The sequence below is a fragment of the Meriones unguiculatus genome, chromosome 4 (genome assembly GCF_030254825.1).
Source record: "Meriones unguiculatus strain TT.TT164.6M chromosome 4, Bangor_MerUng_6.1, whole genome shotgun sequence".
NCBI lineage: Eukaryota > Metazoa > Chordata > Mammalia > Rodentia > Muridae > Meriones > Meriones unguiculatus.
In genome coordinates, this window is record NC_083352.1 from 20,543,217 (window position 1) to 20,566,048 (window position 22,832).

General features: G+C 39.4%; 1 protein-coding gene across 7 annotated transcripts in view; it reads right to left on the reverse strand.

Annotated features, from left to right (window-relative positions):
• Positions 1–3,363: 3,363 nt before the first annotated feature.
• Unc5d (unc-5 netrin receptor D) overlaps positions 3,364–22,832 on the reverse strand; it is a 547,003-nt gene continuing 527,534 nt past the window's right edge. For all 7 annotated transcript variants that reach the window (XM_060381572.1, XM_060381573.1, XM_060381571.1 and 4 more), the window contains 2 exons: positions 22,478–22,656; positions 3,364–9,483 (listed from right to left, as the gene is read on the reverse strand). In XM_060381572.1, the coding sequence (XP_060237555.1) occupies positions 9,279–9,483; positions 22,478–22,656 (384 nt within the window). In that variant the 3' untranslated portion in view covers positions 3,364–9,278. The remainder of the gene's footprint in view (positions 9,484–22,477; positions 22,657–22,832) is intronic.

The following is a 22,832-nucleotide window of genomic DNA, read 5'->3' on the forward strand; positions in this document are numbered from 1 at the left end:
AATGAATAAGAATAAAAAATGGTGGTCATTTCCAGCCACAAAAAATGGAATTTGTTATATAATGTTACTGACTAAGCTTCAGTAATAAATCGTATCTAAGTCTTAGTTCAGTGGTATGTTATGTAGGAAATTTCTGTAACTTATCTCCATGCAACTTCAGTGTTTTTCTCCCTCAATATCTGGTGCTCACCAATTTTGTGCTAGTTGCTGTTTGATGTTATGTAATCTCTTGACTTGAAAGTCAGTGAGTCAATGGAGGTTGGGTCAATACCATTCAATAACCTTCAAGGGCATCGTTTACGGATGATCTACTTATAATAGAGAATTCTGGCAGGTGATGTGCTCAGCCAGTTCTTCATTGTTGGATTTATGCACACATTTTAATTCTGGGGCCTTCAGTTGTCTGAGAACCAAGAAACAGTCGTCTCATTGACAGAGCATTGATTGTATGCAAGGATGCTATATTTTAAATGCTGTTTTAATGACAGAAATGATTTTAAATATGTATTTGTCTCCCCAGTAGCCTTTTAAAATTACCCTCTGAAGTCATTCTACGGCTACATAATGAATTCTTTTCCATCGTCAGAAGGAGACAAGGACAGCTGTAAAGTTTCCCACATATGTTTGTACATTTGCATTCCATGCAGGTATATGTGTTTAAGTGGGTGTATGCAAGTGTATATGTGTATGTGGAGGCCAAAGGACCTTGGGTGTGGATCCTCAGTCATCAGCTGGGATAATAAATGTTCTACTACACTTTTTAAAGTGGGTTTTGGAATTTGCTCTCAAATGCTCATGCTTGCTAGGCAAGCACTTCAGCAACACACTCTCAGTCTTGATCATTTACTTCCTGCTCATTGAACTCAACAAGACTATCCTTCTTTTTAAAAGTGGAGAATTTCTTGGCAAATGTCATGGATACAGAGAATATCAAACTCAATGGCCAAGGTCACATGTCCAGAGAATGGCAATTTACTATCCTAAACTGTCTGGTCTCAGACTCTTTCAGCTAACTATTCTTCAGCATGGGTCTAATATAAGATGGAGATGAATCTTCATCCTTCCTTTATAAGTGACACATAGGAATAGGGGCTTTACCTGTTTCTTTCTTCCTTCCTTCCTTTCTTTCTTTCTTTCTTTCTTTCTTTCTTTCTTTCTTTCTTTCTTTCTTTCTTTCTTTCTTAGCTTATTAGATTGTGACAGATGGAAAAGTCTGCAATTACTGCTCCTCTATATGAAACAGAAGTGTTAAGTGTCATCTTATTATCAAATGCTACATGCTGTAAATAGTTTATTATTTGAGTGAACTGGTGAACTTTTATCATAATCAAATCTTCACACATATTGGCTGTATAAGAAAAGTCCACTCTGACTGAATCCATTCAGAATTCGCTTCACCTACACACATGTACACACTATGTTTTTTTTTTTTTTTATGACACAGAATCCAAGTTGCCTTTGAAGTTGTAGTCAGTTCTCATGTTTCAGATTTCCAAGAGCTGGGATTAGAAGGGTGCCAACATATCTGCCTGCTAACTAGACAAATTTTACCCAAAAATTTTAATTATTTTGAATAATTAATTATAAATTTGTCCTGATCTGGATATGTATGCTACTTACAACATTCCTCTAGTTAAAATTTGTTTTGGCCAACTCAAGTTATAGTTGAATCCATACATTTATTTGTTTTAACTGTCCAGAAAATATTGAAAACTTGGCTTAGTTTTTCCTTTTTAGCACTGATTTACCCACTTTAAGTTTGTTGAAATCACCTCCTCTTCTTTCTGTAGTTTAAATATTTTAAATCAGCTTTAAAGTTCTGCCCAATTTTCACAGTGATAAGAAAAAAATAACCTTTGGAGGCACTTAGAGACATAGTATGGAAATTCATTCCTATTCTAGCCCAACAGTTCCATCAGATGATGCAGGAGGGAGAATGACATGGTCTAAAAAAAGTTTATGAATGTGTTTCCACTTCTGAGCTCCACCACACGCACCAGTGCCACTGTATATCAGGAAGCTAGGGAATAGGGAATGGTGGTTCTTTGTACTGCACAATTTCACAAAAGTAACCAGGACGACAACAAAACCTATCACACTTTTATGGCAGCATTTTTGTTGTTTTTCTTGCTGCTGGTGGTAGTGGTGTGTGAATAGCTTTGGGGAACCTACTGGTTTAAGTCATTTTTTTCAATCGTCACCAATTACTTTAAATAAAGTAGAAAATATCTTTAAGCACATGTTATTTCGGCTCAGCTCAACTGTCTGATTTTTCTTTTGTTAAATTCCTGAGAATTTTTTTTTTCATATTTTAAATATCATTGAAAAGAGAATCAGGCAGTCAAATGCAGTCGGAATGCTTCACAATGTACATATTTCCTTGCCTTTCCATAAATATTCTATGTATTGTCTTACTATGTTTCTGCGGCGAGGCAGAGGTTGTTCTCCCTACGTGTACGCATGCACAGCTGTCTGTCTGTGCACATACATAGAGCTTAGGTCCTCTGGAACAGAAGCAACTACTCTTAATCATGGACTCTCCAGCCTGCAGAGCGTGTTCTATGGTATATAATAGTAACACATATGAGGGATATAAAAAAAAAAGGCATTTCAGTATGATAAGGCTATGAATCCCTTAGAATGTCTAAAATGACATCCCTAAGAAAGGTTATGATTACCTTGGAGCGCTTGTGGTGGTTTAAGTAGGAATGGCCCCCATGGACTCAGGTGTGTGAATGCTTGCCCCAGAGGGAGTGGCACTATTAGGAGGTGTGGCCTTGTCTGAGTAGGTGTTGCCTTTTTGGAGGAAGTGTGTCACTAGGGTTGGGCTTTGGGGTCTTAAAAGCTCATGTCTAGCTAGTATGCCACAGTCTCCTTCTGCTGCTTGTGGATCAAGATGTAGAACTTTCAATTCCTTCTATAGCACCATGTCTAACCATATGCCACCATGTTTTCTGCCATGATGATAGTGGACTAAACTTCTGAAGCTGTAAGCCAGCCCCAATTAAATGTTTTCTTTATAAGAGCTGTTGTGGTCATGGTGCCTCTCCACAGCAATAAAACCCTAACTAAGACACTACTATAAACCTATACCCCTAAGAAAGAGATATGTGTTACACAATATATATGTATGAGTGTGTGTAGGGAGCCTGGAATTCTTAGAAGATAATGTATTTGCTTTAAACAGCTGACAGTATTTTACTGAGGCCAAACAGAGAAGTAGCTTTCACTAAGTTCAGAGGATTTAAAAGCTGTCCTTAAGGAGAACATCCCAACATCTGCCAGGGTATGACAGAGTCCTCACTGAGATTTCAAAGTCCCACTCATGGAGCACATCCTAAAATGTCAATAAAAGACTTTTATTCATAAATAACTGGTAAGCAGTAATTTATGCCTGTACATTTATCTCGAAAAGTCGATAACCATCCATTTTTTTTTTTTTTTGCAAACTCTACATAAAACATCCAAACGGGCCATTTTTGTTCAGTACAATATAACATAGCTGTTTGGCATTACCAAATATATATGTATATATATTTATAGATATGTACATGTGCTGAAAAAGAAGCCGGTGCATCCTTGCTAAGGAGTCCATCCAAGTATTTACTGTACAACATTCAGAATTTACACTGATAATACAAGGCACAAAAAGTGTGGTATGAAGCCAAGGCCATGCTTTGCTTAGACCCTCTCCTCTGGCTTGCTCACTCCTTCAGCTTCATGTCCGAGTTAGTGTTCAGCTCTGCTTTAATATTAGTTCATAATTTTTTGGCTTTGAATACATCAAATGAACATTGAGAGTGGTATGGGTTTGAAAAAAAATGAATCATTTGAAAGAACACCCCCATGTATGTTCCCAAAATAAAGAGAACAAAATTGAATATGTTTTAAATTCTTCTATATAGAAAGAGGGAAAAATATCACCTATGTTTCCAAGTTTGGGCTGAGGAAAATGAGCCAACATTCTTCTACGTGCCCCTGTTTACAACAGATCTAGGCCACAATTTATTGGAGTGTTTGTATCAATCAGACCTTACTATGAAGAATGGAAATTCTGTTCTTCACCTAGTGTAGAGATGGAGACAGCTGTTTTTCTGACTGGGGTATTCTGATACTTGAGTATTCTCCCCTTTATTGAGAAGATTTTAAGGAATTAGGAAGCATCTAGGAGGTACCATTTGGGGTTTTCTGTTCTCAGCTTTTCTGCCAGGAGCCTCTGAAGGCTGTGTCCTGGTGACTCTCCTTCTTACCACTTTCCATGCTTGCTCATGAAGGAATATTAGGAATGCTGCTTCCACATTTGAGAGGAATGCCTGTGTTTTGAAAAAGGAGTCTTGTGGCATATTTGGCTTACATGTTCCCTTTAAATATCACACTTCCATCAGAACCCTAGTAAGCTCACCACTCACTAGAAATGTCTCAGATTTAAAGGTTATTGTACACTGTTCATAATTCTGGAATTTAGGTGTGAATCATGGTTGAATTAGGTGAATTCATTGTTTTAAGAGTTAGCCAGATTTAAGACAAAGGGTATATTCATTATACCCATTCACGCCTTCAGTGAAAATATTTGATACATATTTCCACTCAGGCAAAGAAATGCACTGATATATGATATAAAGATTCAGTGATATATAATAGAATCAAAAGGAGTAACTTCATGGGAAAAAAAACACACAACTCCTCCTGAACTTAATGCTGGGTAGGGCAGGGAGAATTTAAGCTCAGGCCTCACTAGGTTTCTTCCTGCCTTTTTTTATCTTTGGGTTCGGATGTGTGGTAAGTTTGAAGACATGAAGTTACAATGTTACTGCCTTAGGCCCACTTTTTGAGGACACCCCAAATCCATGATCTTCACAGCAAAAGAAAAAAGCAATGAGTAGCTGCTTCAAAAAACCACAATTATTCTATGCGAGATAAACTTCCTACTTCATATCACAGTACTACACACTAGTGACTAATAGCCAGGCCTAGTACCTTTCATCCCCTTTGACATTTAGAGAAAAATGACAGTTTACAAATTGCCATTTCAGTTTTGTGGGTGACCCTGTAGTGGGGATGTGAAGAGTCCACAGTAGACACTGGCTCTCCTAGAGTTGCTTCTGCAAAAGACACCACATGCTGTCAATACAGCCAAACAGCTTTGTCACCGCAGCTTTTGAAAGAGTTTGGAAAAGAAAAACACAAAATATGCAACACGTCTAAGGTTAGTAACATTTTCACTTTTGTGACATTTGACAAAATACGCTTTTGCTTGTAGTTCAGGAAAATTCTATGCGGACGAAACAGTGGCAACTACGGAAACGGTGGCCATTCAACGGTTGGCAAAAAGCATCAATGTTCAAATACAGTGCTATGACAATGAACACCAAAGGGCTAATAAAATGTTGTCACCATTGGTAAGCCCACATTTTTGTTCTTGCAGGTGCTGTGGCTGTCACCTGTAGTCCAGGCTTTGGGAGTTAATAAGGGTTCACGTTTTGCTATGCTTCATGAGAGACAGAATGGAAATGGGCCACGCAGTGGGCCAGAGAGGCACGTTTCTCAACTCCTTCCTCATTGCTGCTGGAATGAAGACCTCAGAGAATGTTGCCTTTAGCATGTCTGATAGCTCTATCATTCAACACATTTACAGAGGCCAGATAGACTGAGAGAGTGAAAACATCTAACAGGAAAAAGTAAAATAGAAGCATATCCAAAGATTTTGTTAACATTCTGAAAGTCACAGGTAAATTCGGTGAAAGTGTGTAAAACCATTCACACCATTTTAATTTTTTACTTTTGCTTCACATGCTTGATGTTTAGAGGTTTTGTTGAAGAAAAGAAATCACTGCACTAAATCCAGATACTTTGCTCCAAAGAGAACCCTGTGTGATTTGACTTAATAGTCCTTGTCCTAGCCAAATGGAAGAAAAATAATACCAGGACCACAGCAGTTTGAGATAAAAATAATAAAAAAATAAGAGAAAAGTTCCTCCCTTTAAAGGGAGCTATATCAATTCCTTTCATCTCTTACAAAAAGGCCAATAAAATTTTTGTGAGAGTACATCTGAGTTTTATGAGTCTGCCTGCACTGGTAAATGAAGTTTGCATTTAAATCCACAGAACAAGTTTCCTTTTGGCTTAAAGAATGTCAATGTAAACTGCTAAGACTGTACGTTTGATGTTGTAAAGATAATAAATTAACTTTATGATGCTGTAGTCTGGCAAAGCTGTGGATCGCACCATTTTGGTGGCATAATTTTAATTCGTGTTTAATGTATAACTCTTAGACTTAATGTCTCTGAGCACTGAGAAATTTGGCATTAAGTAGGATATTTTGTAAAAATTTTTCATAACCTCCTAAGTGTTTAAGGCCATTTTTAATTTTTGCTTCATCTTGTACTAGGATACTGACACTTCCAAATTTAGTGCCTGGAATAATGAGTTAGCCTCTTCCAAGGGGGATGTGTGTTTTGTGACAGGTGAAGGTAATGGAAAAGCTTGAGGTCACAGAGAATCACCACATTTCCAAGTGTCAGCTACGACTTTGTGACCTGCAGACCCTCCCCCAACACACATTCATCCGTAAGCCCCTTAGTCTGTAAATCTCACAGACCAGGGTTCTCTTTGAAATTTCATTGTAAAATATTACACAACCCTGGCAGTCAAAGACTGCAGAATGTAACATATTTATTTCAAAATCCTGTGTAGCATCCTAGCAGAAATAAGACAGATATAAAGAAGGAAACATAAAAAGTCCAGGTGGACCTCACTGAACCACGGGCTGGGATGTGACGTGGATCTTGCTAACATCTCCCTTATTACTGCATATGATATAATGCTCAAGCGCACTTATAAACACAGGCCAGAAAACCCAACAAACAAAACACAAAACATGAAGCCAGTGGGGAAACTGCAGACACTGGAATCAACATTTATGTTGATCATGGTATTTCATCTTAATATAACCTACATGGATGCCAGGAAAATCACTTACAATTTTTATCTGTTTATAGCAGTATAAAAAAGTTTCAAAAATCTACAAAGAACAAGTGTAGGTTCACACAACAGATAAACAATTATAAGGCCAATTGGAAGGGAAAGAAGAGAAATATATAAGAATAGGAAATTTTAAACAAAAATCTTCCAAATGGACATTAGTAGAAGATCTCTCTAGAATGTGTTGCAAATAGTTTATCGCCTAACAAGGGATGCAGATTTCGTCTGCATCTGATCCTGCCACTCATCATCTATCTGCTTGTGATTCATCATCTATTTCCAATCTCTTTTTGTTAAAACTCTATCAGTGAAGACAAACGGTTTTACCTTTTTATGCTTTTTCTCATTCTTCTTCACAAGGATGAATAAGTAAGTTGAGACTATTAGGGAAAGGGTGCTCTCCTGATTCAGATAGGGGATTCTGAGTAAGTTTGACAGTTCTAAGATGACTCATTTGTTCAATAGAATAAGCCGGGTCACAAGTGAAGCAATCTGGTTTCTTTAGATTTGCACACAGCAAAGTTGTCTATGGAATATAAGGGATCAGATATATCACACACTATTTAGATAAAATGGCTAACACATTGAAGAGTTCTGCAATGCCTTATCTGTGGGATCATAACTTCAACCTGCCTTTAGGTCTTTCCCACTTGCTAAGAGGCTGCAAACATTTGTTTTCACTCAAAGGACTTACAGAAACAAAAGCATGATCATGTCCTCATTACCAAGAATTCTCACTTCTCCTACTTCTGACCATTCTTTTCCAAATGTAGTCAGCTCCAAAGTAACTAGGTAGCTGCCTAGAAGTTAATGTAGGTGTTTGACTTGGGTTGTTCTCATTGTAGATAGTTACTGAAAACATTGTCCAGCAGATGAGTATATCTTTTCATCTTCAGTTTCCCAGGATATTGGTCAAAATTATATAATCAATTACAAAAGTGTAGTAAGCATAAGATGAAACTCACAAGTCATCTACAGATTTCAATTCTCTATAATACCACTGAACATATATATATATATATGTATATATACATATATATGTATATGTTACACAAAATGAGAGTAATAAGTTAATAGTTTAAGGAGAAAGTGTACATGGTGAGGCCAGTCAGTCAGAGCATGAAGGCTCTCTGTATGATGTGTGTGATAGGGTTCTATTCCTTGAATGCACTCATTTCCTCAGTGTTAATTCAGAAAGGCTATCAGGTAAGTTTCCAAAAGGTGATAATCTAAAGCCCTCTTGAGACCTACTGTGACAGCATAGTACAAAAGGTTAGAAGATTTCAAGAATCTGAATAAAAAAAAAAAAGAAAACAACACAGTAAAACACATTTCCTATGGGAAAAATGTTGGAGAACTTGGGTTAATTACCCATCTCTTATACTCAGAGATTTCTTGAAGCCTGGGACATCTGTAGTATGCATATTTTCCTGGACCTGTCTAGCCTCTCCTATCTCCACTCCATGGGGTAAGCTGTATTCTAACTACACTCAGAGATGTGAATGGCTTGGCTGGGAACAGAGGTTGTTCTAATCTGTTGAGTTAGGAGCAATATATTTACATATTTAAGTGTATAAGCCTTTTCTTTACTACCTCCATACTGCAACCTGGGGAGAGAAATGAGTTTCGTCTGTGGGAGGAAAAAGAATAAATGAAGGTGAGGTACCAAGAGCTAGTTTGAGGTCTATCTTGCTTTTTGATCTGGTTTCCATTAAGTGACTCATATAATAAGTGCTGGTGTGATGTACTCAGACTCTAAATTCTAAATGTCCTCCCTGGCATTGGTGATATCACTAAGAGTTTGGCAATCTTATTTCACTTCTGAAAGCTAGTTTTACCATGATTTCCAATATCCTGGATGCCAGTTGGTTGGAAACTGAAATTCTGGTCTCAGAATCAGCTAGCCTTGTGGGGTAAGTCTTTAAAAACCTATTTCCAGACGTGCACTTAATCTCTGCCTTCCCAGCATTGTCGTAGTGTGTCTATTCTTCAGAACTACTTTTATCTACAGTTACCTTCACTCTTTCCCTCAGCAGTCCACAACTGAGGAGCATATCCAAGGCTTACCGATGTGGACTCAAAGGAGACAGCAGGGTCTTTTGTTTTGTTTTGTTTTCTGCTATTGGCATGTTTTACCTACATTAAACTCATTTTCTTCAACCAGGGATTCTCACTGGCTCTCAATAAAGGCTGATTTCCCCAAATGCCCCTCAGCAGAAATCTGCCTCTTCTTCCCCACTTGAAGCCCCTGCCCCGAAGCTGGCCATCACCGGTGCTGCCTCAAGAGAGGGAATAGACTAGAGTCCATTTTGCCTGCTGTAGTTGAAGTCAGCTTCATCAAGCTGGGACTCTGTGATGTTCGACAGTTTCGTGTGTGTCCTCCCAATCTCTTCAAGGGCACAGGCGAGTGAGTCAAGGTCCCCGTCTTGTTGATGACGAGCTTCCCAGAGGTTCAATATGACAGCAGAGGGGCTACTTTGTGTAGCAAAATACGATAAATTCCTAGGTAAAATTCGACAAAAGAAAAATGAATGGGAATGATGGAACACATGATCACTGTAAAGGAGTCAAATGAAGTTAAAAGGTTTTATTTATTTACATGTATATGTCTATGCCCACTTTCACTGCAGTAGTCAGCATGGATTCTGGTGCCCTAAACAGGCCAGAAGAAGGTGTCTGATCTAATGGAACAGTAGTTATAGGCAATTATGCGCTGCCACGTAGGTGCTGGGAACCAAAGCAAGGTCATCTGCCTAATATTAAGTGCCCTTGCCTGCGAAGCCATCTCAACAGCCCTAAAATAAACTTTAGAAGACAGCAATAAAAGAGTGGTAGAAAGTTACACAAACGTAGGCCTGGGGCAGTCTGGTTTGTATCCCAACACTAACTATAGCTATATATGTGAATGAGTCTAGTGGCTCTTTGGGCTCCTGCCTTGGTCATTCCCTTTCTTTAGCTGCATGCGTGAACATATATGTATGTTTCCCTGTTGACTATTCTCTTGAAGTGTTCTTTTACACTAGTTTATATGAATTGAACTCATTGCTCGTTTTTCAAATGTTTCATATCCCACCTCCTTGATAAATGTAAGGGTTGCCAAGGTTTTGTCATCAATTTCTGGACCACTTCAGCGACAAAGCTGTACTTTCCATTTTCTTGGCTAATTAAACTGTTTATAGGGTTTATTATAGCCTTAGGGGATGTTGCAATTATACATCTATCTACCACTTTAAACTTAGTGCCTCAGAAAATTCTCACTTCGTGCCTTGAAATTATTGCCTGTAAATGCCAGTATTTATGATTTTTTTTCTGACCCCTTATGCTAGGATGTTTGTTTTTGACCCTTTATCTTCATTGTTTCTTCCTTTGATAAACTCATCAGCTTCTCCCTTCAACTCTAGGAGACAGATTTCATTTATATCTTAGCATTTCAGAATGGGTATCACAGGAAAGGACTTGGAACTCTGTCTCTAAAATATTGAACACATATTGCATTCCTACATTCAGTTTTCAAGTCATAAGAAATCCTGTGTTCATACCTATCATAGTCTGGCCTCAGAGAAGCTGTGATTACACACACTCACACACACACACACACATACACATACACACACACTTCCTTTTCATCCAACACCCCTACTCTGTCTTCATTCTTGATTACAAAACTCTTAAAGCTAAAGATCATATTTAATCATTTCCAGAGTTTGCTATAGCATTTATCATAATACTATGACAGGTATTTATTCAACATCCATTAGCTGACATTAACTGAGTAATTGATTCTTACATGTCTTTTCCAGATGATATAGCATCCCTAGTGAAAGAGAAAAAATGAACCCCAACCTTTTGGATAATAATTTTGCTATGATGAGGACTAAGACAACACAATGGATTAAAGGTCACTGTTTTTCATGGGGACTTTTACAGTAAAGACAGAAATGTCATCCCCGATGAAATTTCAGTGTTTTGAAGATATTTTGCAGATCAATGTCTATTTTGAAGATAGTAGCACTTCCTGCCAGTATTCCCATCGTAAGATCGCAGAGTGGAATCCTGTAGGGAGCACTTAGCAAGGAAGGACAAGTTTTCAATCATATATGACTACTTATAGGAAAGATACACACAGTTTATACTCAGCTGGTTGTCAAATAGCATAAACAGCGGAATTATTTCATATACCTTTGACTAAAAATAAATTGAAACCAAGAAAGGAAGAAGGCCAGCTCAGTAATGTTGACACTAATCTCTCGTCCTCTTGCCTTCCCCCTGCCTGCCCCCTCCTCTTCTCTGCCATTCACATGGTCATCCCACACCTGCTACTATCTTTATGCTGGTGCTACTACTTGCAAAATGAAAACTGCTCTACAAAATCTATTCAAAGCACTAGAATTTCATCAGGGATGACATTTCTCTTCTTACCATAAGAGCCCCCATGAACAACAGTGACCTTTAATCCTTTGTGTTGCCTTAGTCCTTATCACAGCAAAGTTATTGTCTAAAAGGTTGGGGTTCATTTGACTACCCCTGCTTAAAAAAAATGGTGGTTAATTTCTGTGCTAACAGAAACAGCAAATTTTGCTTGAGTACTAGGAGGGAGCCTGGTTCCTCTTACTTGAAAACTTTGATTTGGATATTGACATTTTCTCCAGTCTGTAGGGAGATGTTTCTGGAAGTTGCTGGCTCTCACTATGCTATATCCTCTTTTCTGAAGCTTAGGCAGTACAAAACTAGAAGGCTAGTGGGAAAATTGATGCACCTAGAGGCCAGGCCAGAGTAGACTCAGGGTAGTTTGTGTGGCCATCTCTTTCCATAGCAGTTAAAACGTTTAAAGATCTCTACTCTTGTTATAAAGGCAGCAACCACAGGCTGTTGCTCAGTGGTAGAGGGCTAGCCTAGTCCCGGGCTGGATCCCTAGGATTCCTCTTCCCCCAAATAAAATAATCTGTGACCTAAACAGCAACGCCACCACTTACAAAGAAATGCTGCTGTTTTGTTTTTCTATTAAACATCAATGGACTTTTGTACTGTAACTGGAATCATAATGATCCAAATGTTGTACTTCAGAGGTTAACAAACCTCTTTCTCTAAACAATAAATAGTTCTGGCTTTGTGGATCTCAGATGGCCTCTCTGAAGCTACTGCATGCTACCATGGTACCCCAAAAACTGCAACAGAAGATACTGTTCATATGAATGATGGCTGTGTTCGAGGACAGCTTTATGGAGTAAAGCTGAAATTTGATTGTCATGTCCTTTCTACCTTTCTCACAACATTATTCTTATGATATTTTTCCTCTTGATACATTTTATAAATGAAACAACTATTCTTAGCTGTGGCAGACAGGGAAAGAACTGGATTTGCCCAGTGGTGATTATGCTGCTTCTCTCCAATGCTCTTATAACTTAACTAAATATCTACAGGTGAGAGCCAATCCCAAGAAGTTAAGACCCAACTTCCTGCTTTGTGTTTCCTTTGAAAAAAGTATCTTATTTTTTTTAAATAAAATAAAATAATGAGACTTAGGCATTGAAACTGATAAACTAAAAAAAGACAACTACTTTAAGTTATTTGAAACTGCTCTTTGGCCACTGGAAGTGGACAAAGAATTTACGAAAAGACTTTTTGCTTTAGGCTGTCCTATTTAAGTACAATGGCATAGTATCAAACTTGTGTCTAAGAGAACACATATAAGCAAAATTTATATTTTTTAAAATATATATATCATTTATCTTAAAAGAAAAGTTGCACCAGAAATATAAAAGTAAGCTTTTCAATGTCAGTGCTCTGGATTTATTTTATTACTATTAATCATGTTTTAACTGGATTACTTAACTTAATTAAAATTGGTAAGCAATAAAGTATTTATAATTAGAAAAATGAGACACAAATATGTATTAAATTTATCTTCTGTGTTATAAAAATCCAAAATAATTTATAGATGCCCCTATGTTTTTTTCTCTTGATTATTTAAGAGGTAATGTACAAATCCATTAAAGGGTGGTATGCTAATTAATAGCAGACTGTATATGTAAGATGACTGATTATGTTTCATCTTTATATAATTTCATAAACTGTTCTATTAGCACTTATTCTGAGAAGGGATTTTTAAAAAACTAAAAATTTTATTTTGTTTTGTGAAAATACATTAAACACAGTATCTGTAAGTTTATATTATCTTTACTAGATGTTGAAACTATAAAGCACCTTTTTTAAAAATTTTTTATTTATTACACTTTATTCACTTTGTATCCCCCTGTGGTTCCCTCCCTCCTCCAGTCCCAATCCCTCCCTTCCTCCACCCTCTGCAGGCATGCCCCTCCCCAAGTCCACTGATAGGGAAGATCTTCTTTTCCTTCCTTCTGAGCCTAGTCAATTAGGTCTCATCAGGAGTGGCTGCATTGTCTTCTTCTGTGGCCTGGTAATGCTGCTTCCCCCTCAGGGGGAGGTAATTAAAGAGCAGGCCAATCAGTTCATGTCAGAGACAGTTCCTGTTCCTATTACAATGGAACCCACTTGGATACTGAACTGCCATGGGCTACATCTGTGCAGGGGTCTTAGGTTATCTACAAGTATAGTCCTTGGTTGGAGTATGAGTCTCAGGAAAGACCCCTGTGCTCAGATTTTTTGGTTCTGTTGCTCTCCTTGTGGATTTCCTGTCCTCTCCAGATCTTACTGTTTCCCACTTCTTTCATAAGATTCCCTGAACTCTGCCCAAAGGTTGCCTATAAGTCTCAGTATCTACATTGATAGTGTGCAGGGCAGAGCTTTTCAGAGGTCCTCTGTGTCAGGCTCCTGTTCCTGTAAAGTACCTTTTTAAAAAAAGAAAAAAGAAAAGAAAAAAGTATCCAGGTGTCAAGAGTTGCTGAGCCCCAAGATAGATTATCTGACTGCAGGACTCTCAGCCATTCAACTCTTTACATATTTAGGAATCTTTGACACTTCAGAATAAAAGCTGTAATAATTTAATAGTGGAAATCCTCAAGAATATGATTTTCCAGTAGTGAATCTTGGTCCCAATCAGTTTTAAAAGTATTCAGGTGCAAATTGTGGGTAGGAGTTCTGTATACACAGTCCACAAAAAGCTTGCAGAGTACACAGTGGCTGTTGTTAGTTGCATGGCTCTAAAAAGCCCCGTGAATATTCTGATCTGTTTGGAATAGGCACCCAATGCTAAAGAAACTGAATGTCAGTTCTGCACGGTGGCTCATATCTTTAATCCCAGCACTCGGGGAGGCAGAGGCAGCCAGTTCGAGGCCAGCCTAGTCTGCAAAGCAAGTCTAGGACAGCAAGGATATATAGAGAATTCCTGTCTTGAAAAAAGAAAGAAACAAAGAAAGAAACAAAGAAAGAAAGAAAGAAAGAAAAAGGTCCTCTGCTTCCAACTGTGTTAGACTGAGAATGGAATTTAGATAAGGTTCACAGATTTCAGAAATACTTATTTAGATGACCCCTCCGTTTTTGTTTTTGTTGTTGTTGTTTGGTTTTTGGATGTAAGTTGAGGGCTAGAAAGAGTTTGAGGGGTGATGTTAAAATTCTACCAGAAGGGCCATAATTCTTTAGAGCAACTCATGGTCAGTTCTACAAAAGAGACCCTGGCTAAAGACAGTGCAGTGAAAGCTTTCAGGTTTTCTAGAACAATCCCCACAGTATTCAAATGAAAATGCCTTAGGGAATAGCGAATCTCTGTGCATATTATCAATGACCTACCAAAGGCTAAGGTAGATAGCAGCCAGGTGTAAGAGAAAGGCTAGTATGTGAGGCCATGGAAGCCCTAGGAAAGGTACTGAAGAGCTATCAAGCTATATCTACTTCCTTGGAACTCTTTTTCTCTAACCCTCAGACAACAAAGCTTTCCTTTTACTCAGAGCTGAACTTCAGGGTGCCAATATATCTCCTCCCTCAAAAGGTGTCAGCTATCCTATGATAAATGTGCCAATGAATTATATTCTAACATACAGCAGGGGTCTGCATTCTAGCTGTAGCCAAATATCCTTAGCAATGGAGACTCTTTTACTAAGTACAGGAGGGACTTTCATTCAGGATTTGGGCTTCCACCCAACACTGTCAGCAATTGTATCTGTAACCACAAAGGTAGCAAGTTTGTTTACATTCTTAAAAAAAGTTTATCTAGATCAACCTTATTTTTGTCACAGAAAAAGCTTATTTTAGGAATATCTTTTGTCTGAGAGTTTATCAGTAAAATAAGCAAATAAAAAGTAATATGAGCTATCTATAATAAATTAGGAAACATTGTTTCTAAAATAGTACATAATCCTACTATACAGTATGGAATGGGGAATTGAAACACAGTCCTAATGAAACAATATTAGTATCTCTGCCATCATCCTAATTGCCTCATTTAATGAAAGCTTCTTCTGTGACCCAAAGCAACCCTCCACACAGTCCTTTAAATGCAAATAGAAGAGAAAAGCCATCTTTACTGAATAACAGTAATTGGATACATCATAACCATTTGCTCTACCCATCAAGCTTCCATCTCCAAACTTAAGGCTGGCAGGAGCTGAACAACCAGCAAAGCCACTGTCAAGGTAAAGCCCATGAAGTTTCATTTACTGCCGCTTTTGAGTGAACAAGAGGTAAGCCTTACAAGTACCCTACGGCTTAGTGTGAAAGGGAGATGGCCAGAGAACACAGAAGGGAATGGGAGGCACAGTGGAGGACATGTTCAGATCCACCACGATAGTTTGACCATCTTAGTTCCTCCCAGAGTTCCTTCCTGCCTCATATGTTACATGCTCCTGGAAAGAGAACAAGAAGGGACCTTCACTCCTCTAATAATGTATGGAAGCCCCTGGGCCTAGATGTCTTTTTGAGCTGCCAGATGAGGACACAGCTAGTTACAGTCTCTTTCCAAAGCTCCAGTTTCATTCCTCCCGGGATACACAGATTTCTGGCTTTCGGAAATAAAACAATGGCAAAGATAACCAAATCAAAATCTAGACTTTGCTTTAATTTGGAATATATCCCTGGGAAAAATAATTTAAATTCACGTCAATTTTCTTCTCCAATCACCTTGAGTCATTTTTGAGAAGCCTGGGGGCAAAGTTTGACTATGATGTACTCCAAGCAAAAAACATTCAGGGCCGATAGTCAACGAAGGAAGAGTAGACTATTTAGATTTCTCACTTTGCAAACTGCTCAGTATGAATTTCAACAAAGCCTCACACATTTGAAAGGAAATGTGATCTAGGAGATGCTCTGATAAATAAGGTGAAATCACTATGACTTTGCTTTCTCATATCACAAAGGCACCATCTGCAGACATGGTCGTTGTTAGCTCTTTCAGTACTATTTGCAGTGCTGTTTGTGAACAGAATCATTCAGACTGTCGGTGGATCTCTACTCTGTCCATCTTTTCAGAAAAAGTGTAAAAGGAGAAGCTTATTTCGTCAAGCATCAGCATGAATTTACCAGGGCCTAGGAAACAAATAAAACAAAACAAAACAAAAAACCTGCAGCCATCCCCGGTCATCACCCTTTGGCACTAACAGTGGGAGTACTAGATCATAAAAAAAAAGCTTCTTTACCATATTGCCTTCAGGATAGACACCTGCCACTTACAATCCATATACAGCTTGTTCATGGCTGAACCTGTCCAGGGGCTGCCTCTTTTCTGCTTCATATCAGCAGGCAGTTTCATGAGTCGTTGACTTCAGCCGAATGGAGCCAAATACCCACCACTCTGCTGTGTTGGGTCCCTGTGGCCTCACGGGCTTTTCAGATTTCAGATCCCGAGTAAGTCCACTGGGCTTGAACCAGAAAATCTGATTTAAACTTCATTATATTTTCACCTCCAGGGACGTACATAATGCTATTGCCCTCTGCATTAATTTTCCTAGACATCATGAAGGATTTTTATTTTCTTTTATTTGGAAATGGCAGCCTTAAAGGTAAGGATGTTCTTTCTGACATACAGCTTGCAGAACCAAGAAAGCTCTGTCTGGCGAGATCATAGTAAATTTCTAAACAGGAATGAGAGGGAAGCTGCTGTTTGGTATGCATCCTGGATTCATCTCTCTCACCTCCCATTCTCTCCCTTCTTTACCTTCAAGACCTGCTCCATAACTCTGCTACCTTTGAGTGTTCTGAGTAGTTCTTCTGATCAGATGAATAGGCTGGCTTATGATTCCCTGAATCCTTTCCCTTCATCTCTGGCTGTTTCACTACTCTGCTCCTTCCAATTAAGAGGGTGGTTGGAGGGAATGGAAAGATATGACCTCAGTGTGAGAAGATTCTGCTTCTTATTAAAGGTCCTGCTGAAAGATGTGGAGGAAGGAAAACAAGATGTCACTGAGCCATTTATCAGCCACAAGGCTGGAGGACTTTCATCAGTTCTCAACTTTTACAACATCACCCTTGAACCCAACACCTGAGACACATTTGATCTGTTTGAACTAGATGACTAGAAAGAAATATGTTTCTCTGGCATTGCTGCCAAATTTTCAAATAAGTCTACTATTAGGGAAGGCCTTGGGAAAGACAGTTAATAAGATGTAATTTTCTTCTACTTTGGCTGTTTCCCCTCTATTCATCCAGCCATATCACATGCATCTGTTCCCATAGCAACCCAGTAAAGCTTTGGTCTCATAAGAGTTGCTTGAAGGTGGAAATCACAAGGCCTTCCAGACTCTGGAATATCTAGTCACAAGCCTCATCTGCTAAGACACACAGAAAAAGAGAACTTGATTTTGTGGCTTGTTTTCTTGTTAAGATTCACTTTCAAAAATCCCTTGATGCTTGTTTGTGTCAGTTCTACTTCTGAAGAGGCAGAATGTCAGCATCAAGGATAGTGTCCTGTGAAAAAGTTCACATCATTTATTTAAGGATTATTTACTGAATTTTTCCTAGGTTGACAGCCTTATCTATACACATTTAATGGTAATTTAGGAGAAAAAAAAATCATAAAATGCAAAATAACGTTAGTTTAGATATGGTAGAAATCTGCTGGCTAAAGCAGGTACTTTTAAAATATTTATTTCTTTTTATGTGTATGAGTATTTTCCTGTAAATATATATATGTGTGTGTGTATGTGCCTGCCTGGTGCCAATGAAGGAGGGCATTGGCTCTTTTGGGATAGGAGTTAAATCCTGTTGTGGGCTACTCTATAGATGCTGGAACTGAACCCAGGTCTTCTGCTAGAACAGCAAGTGCTCTTGACCAGTGAACCATCTCTCTAGCTCTGGAAGGAGGCATTTAGTCAGTCCCCAGAAACGTCCTTCACCACCTCCAACTAATCACATGTGGCAAGAGCAATAGTTAGCTACTACAGCTGAAATGACAGGCTGAACACGTAAATGTGTACATCTGATCTCATTGCAAGTATGGGTGCTGAATAAGAACCAGTCCTGGTCACAACACCCGGCACAGCTGCCGCTGTCATCTACATCACTCTTCACTGGGCCATAAGGCATTTTCAATGTGACCCCTGCGGCAGGTTAGTTGCAAGACTGCCTGTGTGGCCAGATACCCTATCCTGTTTCATGTTCTCACCAGGGGCTGAGCCTTCATTTATTCCTTGTTTTTCTTGCTGTGTGTGTGCGTGTGTGCGTGTGTGTGCGTGTGTGTGCGTGTGTGTGCGTGTGTGTGCGTGTGTGTGCGTGTGTGTGTGTGTGTGTGTGTGCGTTTGTGTGGATGTGTGAAAGGCATAGAACCATCAGCAACACTGACATTTACATTTGCCAAGAAAGAGTAAAGACTGTCTTCAAGACCGCCAGAAAAATATAGCAAATATTTTCCTCCATTCTCTTGGAAATCTTTTCTTTTGGATTTAATGGCTGTTACTAGCACCTGTTCGATGCCTTGGGAAGGTGGAAGAAAGAGGAGTGTCAGGTAAAGGTCCATCATGTGATCAAAGTGAGTGAATTCTCAGAATATAAAGCATAAGTGCATTCCTGGGCTCATCTTTCTAGTCTGACTCTACAGTACTGCTCTTACCTAATGCTCCCTGCGTATTGATAGTTGTATATTCCCTGTGTTTCAGATTGATAAACTTTATGCTATGTTACACCGTGAAGAGAGCTAAATCAGTGATCTGGAATTGCACAATAGGAAATGGAGGCAGATTTCATTCCATCTGTGTCATATATGTTTCTTTGCATGAAAGAAGATATGAATGCATCTCTGGTACTTGTAGCTTCATTGAGAATGTCCCCAGTAGGCTCCTATATTTGAATGCTGGCTCCCCACTTTGTGGAACTGTTTGAGAAGGAATAGGAAGTGTGGCCTGTTGGAGTGGGTTGGCCCTGTTGGAGGACATATGTCACTAGGAGTGTCAAAGCCTGCCCATGGCAGGTCCAATCTTGCTCTCTCTGTCTATAACTTCCAGACTGGGTGTGAGCTCTCAGCTCTGCCTCCAGCATCATGCCTGCCTGTTGCTTGCCATGTTCCATACCATGGTGATCATGGATAAACCCTCCGTAACTATAATCATACTCCAATTAAATGCTTTCTTTTAAAAGTTGCCTTGGCCATGATGTCTATTTTTACAGCAATCATACAGTAACTAAAACAGAAGTCTAAATAAAAATATAAAAGGAACTTGGGCATTTTTGCAAAGTGAGACTGAGCTGAGCCAACAGATACCAACCAGGTGGTTATAAGCAACCTTCATATTCTGCTTCTCCAGGTATTTCAGTACCCACATCAGTCCTAGACTCAGCAGCCTCCTCCATCTTGAAGGAGCCTGGAAATAGAGCTGAATGGGAATCCTCAGCTCCTGACAATGTCCTAAGAAAGCTTAATGAGGATGGGCTGTATGTCTCAGTGCTCTGGGGACAGCAGACTGGGGGAAAATACAGCACACTGCCTATTTGTGTAGGTACAACTGCAGTTCACTAGATCAGACAGGCCTACTCTGGGTGGGCTTTTTTTTTTTCCTTGCAGGTTTATGTTGCAGAGACAGTAAGTTGAACAGTTGTTGAGTTGTTTGCAACAGATCCCTTGTGGCCTAACTAGTTCCTATCTGGTCACTTACAGAAATTGTGCTGAGCCTGGTTTAAATCCTTCACTTCAAAGTTAGGCTTTGGAAAAGCAAAGTTGGAGAACACAGAGGAAAGTAGGAAATGCTGCCCACTGAATTGAATATGTTTTCTATATAAGATTTCAGGAGAGAAGGAGATTACACACATTCAGGCTGTTCTAATTTGGTATTCATTGCAGCAATGTCAAGGTGAACAACTAACATTTGTTGAAAATGTTCTGGGTACTACGCTGGAAATTTCCACAAAATAGGTATCTGAATTACTTATGTCAAGGGAGTTTAGGCTGTCCTTGGGATGAGGTATTAGGAGAAAATAAGCGAGTCAACATGCTCTTGACCCTGGACACAGGAAGGGCAGCTAGCTCAAGTGTGGACAATTGATGTTCATTAGTGCCTGGGCATAAAAGATGCTAAATGTAGGTCCCAGCTTGATTTGCAATTTCCCTAAAGTGTGAGGTCAGAAATACATGACTTTGGAGCCACATACTGTAGGTCTTACGTATGGAGAGTCAAACAGAACAGAGCAGGAGCACTGCATGTTCACCCTATAAATAAAGAGAAATGCACAGGACTGCATGGGGCACTGTGCAACAATGATCCACTTGTTAATTTAAAAATTGATACTTTAAAATTTTGATACTTTAAAAATTATAACCTTTCCCAATTAGAATAAAGGCCTAATATATTGCCTACTCTCTATGCCCTTTACTAGAAAAACTCAGGAATTTATGGGACAGATTTATACAGACTGGAATTGGCTCTGGCACTAGGGTGCTGAGCAGACTTGAGTCCCTTCTGAACAAGTATCTTCCCTCCCCTCTACTTCCCTCTTTTCTCCACTCTCTTCTTCTCCCCTTCCCTCTCTTCTCCCTTTCCTTCTCCTCCCTTCTCCCCCTTCTCTCTTTCCCTCTCCTCCTTTCCCTTCCCTCCCCCTCTCCTCTCCTCTCCTCTCCTCTCCTCTCCTCTCCTCTCCTCTCCTCTCCTCTCCTCTCCTCTCCTCTCCTCTCCTCTCCTCTCCTCTCCTCTCCTCTCCTCTCCTCTCCTCTCCTCTCTCCTCCCCTCCTCTTCCCTCTCTTCCCCTGCCACCTCCTTCTCTTCTTCCTCTTCCCTCCTCTCGTGTCCACTTCCAATATCCTCACTCCTCACTTCTTCTCCTCCCCTCTTTTATATTTTTATCTATCTCTCTATCCTTCAACAAAATTTATTTTCTGGGTTCACTTTTCATTCTGTGTCCATGTGTATCAGAAAGTGAAATTGACACAGTTACGGTATTTATGGATGACAACCAAGAAATCTCTCCTCTTTTAAACTTGCTAAGTTTAAAAACTCACTAACCTATTGTTTCTCCTGCACATTCATATTTTTTGTATGTTTCCATTTTCGGTATAGGCCTATGTCTTTTCAAGAAGGTATTTATTCTTTTGGGGCCTGACTATTCACTGTAAATTCATTTTTCTCTGGCAACAGTTTCTGATTTCTGGCTGGATCCATTCTGAGGCAGGGAGCAGTATACTATTGTTTCCTGGCAGACATCTACCTTCCCTTTCAGATCAAAGAAAAAAAAAAAGGAGTCATGTATAATGTCTGTAAAAATACAGAAGAAAAAGTGAAATGGAAAGAGTAAGCCAAGAAATGAGAAAATAAGCCTTTGTTTGGAAAAAAAAAATCAAACAAAGCAATAGTACCAAAGGCAAAGAAAACAAAAGTGACCCATAGAACCCAATCTTATTGGCTTATTTGGGGACAAACAGAGGGTTATGGAGAGGAGAGTTTTCATTTGCCAACGACTTATCCCCAAGAGTGAACCCGAATCCAGCACAAACCTGCCTTCTACCCTCCACTGCTGTTGCTCTGAGCAGCTCACCAGTGCTTCTGCTCCTCCGTGGGAATAAAGCTTATTAGGGCTTTCTCTGTTCTAGGTGGCTCTAGGGACAGGACAGCATTAGCTAACCCATGCAGTAATGAGTACTGTCATCTCCTACAGCATACTGTTTCTCTGGTAGTGTCACGATAAGTCTCTGCTCACTTAGTGGCAGATCTAAAAGTTGTCCTGAAATTTCCTCTAAAAGTTGTTGGGTTTTTTAGGCACTGGTTGTTGCAGACTGAGCATGTCCCTCTCAGGGCTAAGCAGTGCCTCTCATTACCTGATGAGGAGAGGATATGCAAGCTATTTGCTGCTCTCTGTCTATGTAGCAGTGTAAGCTACATCCTAACCATTCACAGGACAACACAGTCAAGGCCTCTGTTTGAGTAACCCAAAAAGCGAACCTGGACACAAGGCCAGAACCACAGCAGGGCTTTTTGGTAATGTGCCCTGAGAAGAAGTGAGATGGCAGTAGACACTTACTACATTGATACTGTAACTGGACTCCAAATAAAAATGGGCTGGAAAAATCCATCGGGATGCCCAGTCCAAATAGTTGTCCCAGCTCCAGATCACTTTATTTTTCAGAGTTCGACAAGTCAAAGCATTTTCACAAGTTGCCCCCAATTACCTATTGATGCTGTTTTTCTGTGCTAACATCTGCCAGTCCTTGCCTTTGGCGTTGGGGGTATCAAACGTAGCACAGATCCTCTGCCTGATGGAATAGGGAATTTTGAAGGCTTTCGGGCCAGTCTGTGCGGGGAAAGTACTGTCCTCTTGTGCGAAGAAAGTGATGGTTTCTCGTTCACTCTATAAACAAGATAAGTGATGCATGATCAGATCCAGGGAAAAACACTGCTGACATTTTTTATTTGTAAAAATCTATGTTAACACACATGCTCAAAATGCATACATAAAATACACTGACAGGTTCTCCCCTAGCTTTCAAAATAGTAAGGACGTTCTTTAGAGGCCCATCAATCATG